Source organism: Nanorana parkeri, unplaced genomic scaffold (assembly GCF_000935625.1).
Source record: "Nanorana parkeri isolate BGI_ZX_2015 unplaced genomic scaffold, ASM93562v1 scaffold16, whole genome shotgun sequence".
Lineage (NCBI taxonomy): Eukaryota > Metazoa > Chordata > Amphibia > Anura > Dicroglossidae > Nanorana > Nanorana parkeri.
The window spans coordinates 1,350,173-1,354,476 of record NW_017306284.1 but is presented as its reverse complement, the minus strand read 5'-3'; the positions used below and the strand labels follow the sequence as shown (position 1 = coordinate 1,354,476).

Sequence of the window (4,304 nt, the reverse complement as noted above, 5' to 3'; positions counted from 1 at the left end):
GACGTGCGACCATACAGTAGAAACGGTCGCACGTCTTCGTTCACACTGCTCGATTCTCGTACGATCGCGGGATTTCCTCGTACGAGAACCGAGCAGTGTATGGGCACCTTTTGTTGAAGGCAAAAAGCTTCTATCTGAGTTCCCCACTGTAGGTAACGTGTCATGAGAAAAATACATAAACTGTCATTATTGATCTTTCTTTTCTGAAGATGAAAATTGTCCGGATCATATTCTGAAAACTGGCTTCAGAGCTTCCTGAGATTCTGCCATATCTGATGTGAAAGCTCAGTGAGCCCAGCACCAAAGGAGGAACACACGGTCACAATTCCAATCTCTACATGGCATGCCATTTGTTTTTCAATATGCAAGCGGGCGTCATTCTGTAACTTTGTCAACTGTTTATTCATAATCTTGAGAAACCATAAACACCGAACTTCCACCTTATCACAGGGTTAACAATTTCCACTTTCCTCCCAAAGAAAAGACAGATTGAAGGACGGCCTTTTATCACCAGCACAGCTCTTGCCAGATTGGACACCTGCTGCAAGCAGTCAATCATCCCAACCTAATCAATAGACTAGGATCTACCAATAAAAATCATGTGAATGTGTCATGTGACTTAGAAATCCAACAAGTGTGAACTACCATTGATCCAACAAGTTACCCGCTTAAGCTCCTGGCTTTACCATGCTTGTAGTCTAAGGGGAATAAAAATCCATTTGGTTTTCTGGAGAAGTCTGGAAGGGACATGACCTCCATGATTACACAGGTGGAGTACCTTATCAAGGCTTTATGTTTGCTCTTATTGAATGGTTTTAACGTATTTCCAATGAGGCTGAAAACTGCTATTTGTTCAGAGAGCTGAAATTTACCTTCATCTCATCATATAAGTCAATGCATTGAAAGGCCAATGCTGGCCATAGAATGTTGGTGGATTCTCCCTGTTGGTGCCGCTTGGCTTGACATAAGTTGACTTTAAAGATGGACTTGGCTGGGTAAGAAATTATGGCCCCTCACAGTGACTGCGTCCTATCCTATGCAGTTGGTGTTTAGACAGCTGAGGGAGCTGTGACTGCCAAATACATTAGCCGGCTGTATAGTGTGGTTTCATCCCTGTTCAGCCCTTGGATTACCAATACTGAGATTTGGTGGCCGCATTTACTTCATTTTACAGGCTAAGAACAGTTTCAGTCTAGAGAGAAAATAAGTGTCATAACTTCCTTTTCGGGTTATCCTGAAATCACATGCAATGTTATCTGTCTTCCAAACTATCTTCTGTAAACTACAAAACCGCTCCCCATGCAATGGAAATGAAGTGCAAAAGATGTGTTTTGTAATCCAAATTGGAGAGCCTTCTAGGGTGGCCACCATCTCTCCCTACAAGGATATGGTAGAGCATGTAGCCACCAGGGACAGGAAGTGTGTTAGTCACAGGGTTATTGGGTGAAGGTAAAAAAAAAAAAAACCTAAATGGCAAAATGATTGCAGCCACCCCATCTAAGGGCCAGTAAACTGCAATTGATCAAAACTGGAGCAGGCAGAATCTGGAGCAGTTGCCCATAGTAACCAATCAGCGTCTATCTTTTCGTTTTCAAAGCTCGTCTGCACAAATTGAAACGAGAAGCTGATTGGTAGCCAGATTGCGCCTGCTTCAGTTTTGATAAATCCCCCCCCCCATTGCACTTTAATATATTGTTGGATTTGTATACATTGCCAGTGATAAAAACAAACTGTTCAGTGACACGGCTGCTGTGGTGACTTAAAGCACTGTCTTGGAGGGCTGTCATGCGGCATTGCATCAAGTCAGGGTCACCATCGGGGTGGTATGGCCGACGCACATGAAAGAGGCCTGGGCCTCGCAGCACACTGGCATAGGGTTACCACCTGTCCGGAATTCACCCGGACAGAGGCCGGACCCAAGCAGCACCGGTTCGGTGGCGGGAGAGACCGGGCCCCAGCAGCTTGTGCAGGGAAAGGGACCCCGAACTGAGACCCTGCAGAGCCCACCAGAGAGTCTCGGGTGGGCTGTGCAGGATCTTTGGTGTGCTCTGCAGGGTCACTCTCGGGTGGGTTGTGCAGGATCCATGGTGTGCTCTGCACGGTCACTCTCGGGTGGGTTGTGCAGGATCCATGGTGTGCTCTGCACGGTCACTCTCGGGTGGGTTGTGCAGGATCCATGGTGTGCTCTGCACGGTCACTCTCGGGTGGGTTGTGCAGGATCCATGGTGTGCTCTGCAAGGTCACACTCGCAGGAATCCCAACCTGAAAGAAGCCATTTCAGGGAGGTGTCCTTCTCATTTCAGGGAGGTGCCCTCTACGCCCCCCCATCCGCGGATGGGGGCAAGGGGGGCTGGGAGAGAGCACCCCCCTGAAATGATGGCAGCACAGGAAGCAATAGCTTCTTTGCTATCTGCAGGGTTTTTTTTCTGATTTTGTTTTTAGTATTCTGACAGTTGCCGCCGTCACAATATAAAAAAAAAAAAGGCATACGAATCCATAGCTAGATTCCTATTGGCTATTGCACTTTGCAATAGCCAACTAGCTATTGCACCCGCCCTCTGCTGCTTGCAATCACCAGAAGAGGACCTGATAGAAAAATTCAGGTCCCCCTCTGCTGATTGACGGCAGCAGTGGGTGGGTACATTACCTGGTTTGCTAGTGGGTATTGCAAAGTGCAATAGCCAATAGGAATCTAGCTATGGATTCGTATGCCTTTTTTTTTTTTTTTCTGACTGACAGGCCACGGCTCCCGATGTCAAAAAAAAAAAAAAAAAAAAACGATCGCAGGGAAAGGTTTATCTGCTCGGTCAAGCAGATAAACCTTTCCGGGAGGAAGTGTTTTTCTCTCCAGGGCGGCCGGGAGCCGCTATCCAATAGCGGGAGACTCCCGGAGCGTCCGGGAGAGTTGGGATGTCTGCACTCGGGTGGGTTGTGCAGGATCCATGCTGTGCTCTGCAGGGTCACACTCGGGTGGGTAGTTTGAGGCTGTGGGGAGGACCACAAGTACCAGCATGCCATTGACAGCTTTGGGGGGGGGGAAGCTAGCCATGTAGGACGTATGAGGCCTCTTGATTTCTAATGGCGGCCCTGCTTCCTGGTACTGTGCCCTGCACTCCTCTGTTTACATGGTAGATTTTATTATTCTGGAACCGCTCGCAGTGTGGTGATGATGAAGGGACGAACTCCCTCACCGCTTCATGCCATTTACAACCAGCGCCCCGCCCCCTTCTTCGAGAGCACCGATCAGAAGCCACTGGCAGATCGCGTCCACACTGCGTGCGCGCTCCCGCGGCCGAGGCGCTCGTTCCTGTGACTGACGCGCTCTCGCCAGGCAGGTGACGGTTGGGAAAAGGCGGGTGATTCGAATGTCAGTGAGGGAAAAGCTGGCTGGGGGACGCTGACAGGGGACTAGCTGTTCCCATAGCGAGTAGCCCGGGCCGGGGATTGGCGTTGCCATAGGAAAACTGGCACGTCGGTGTGACAATAATAATAAATGATTGTGAGGTGCCGGAGTTGTTGTTCTGAAGTCTATGTGACAGCAGGGTGAACTCGGCTACCTCTTATGGTGATTTATTTATGTCTATGGACCCGAACTATGAGCCTGGATGCTGGAGCTTTCTGCAAGGACTGAAGGTGACTAGGGGCGCCATGTCTGGGGGTGCTGTCATTCATTTGTGTGGACAGTGCCAGGGAGAGAGGTGGGCAGAGCTGACCCTCTATTGCCAGCTACACCAACCTGACATTGGGCTGTGTATTGGCTCATGTAGACTGCCATTCCTGCACATCTCCTTTCATTCTTTAGTCCCTATTCACACCTTTGCGCTCTGTGAACATTCATTGGAATGCGTCTAAAATGTGCAATGTGCTTGCCCTGCCATTACTTGTCAATGCACTCGCATGCATATCACCCGCCTTTTTCCAACCGTCACCTGTCTGGGAAGAGCGTGTCACCTGTTAATGGCACCCAAATGCACGGGAAACCAAAAACGCGGTATGCTGCTGGCAGAATTGGCTACATGAGCTACTTTGCAGTGCGTGCATTGAAATCCATGGGCAATATGCATGCAAATGTGATGTGCGTTCCTGGTATGCAAAGGTGTGAACGGGGGAGTAAGGGTCCCATTCACCCCTGAGAATTGCATGTGCGTTTACTGCATTATCGCATGTTTTGTGTGTGTTTGCATTAAGAAGCCTATTCAGTTTGAAATATATTACAAGGCACTACAGGTGGTCCATAGCACGCTTTTCTTAGTGAACCTTCACCCGCTTTCCATCATTTTCTTCTCTCCCACCTCTCCAGCCCA

The 4,304-nt window shown here is 49.0% G+C and overlaps 1 protein-coding gene across 1 annotated transcript in view; it reads left to right on the top strand.

Moving 5' to 3' along the window:
* Window positions 1-743: 743 nt before the first annotated feature.
* FBXO43 (F-box protein 43) overlaps window positions 744-4,304 on the top strand; it is a 15,490-nt gene continuing 11,929 nt past the window's right edge. The window contains exon 1 of the mRNA XM_018559264.1: window positions 744-769. Within this exon, the coding sequence (XP_018414766.1) occupies window positions 749-769 (21 nt within the window). The 5' untranslated portion in view covers window positions 744-748. The remainder of the gene's footprint in view (window positions 770-4,304) is intronic.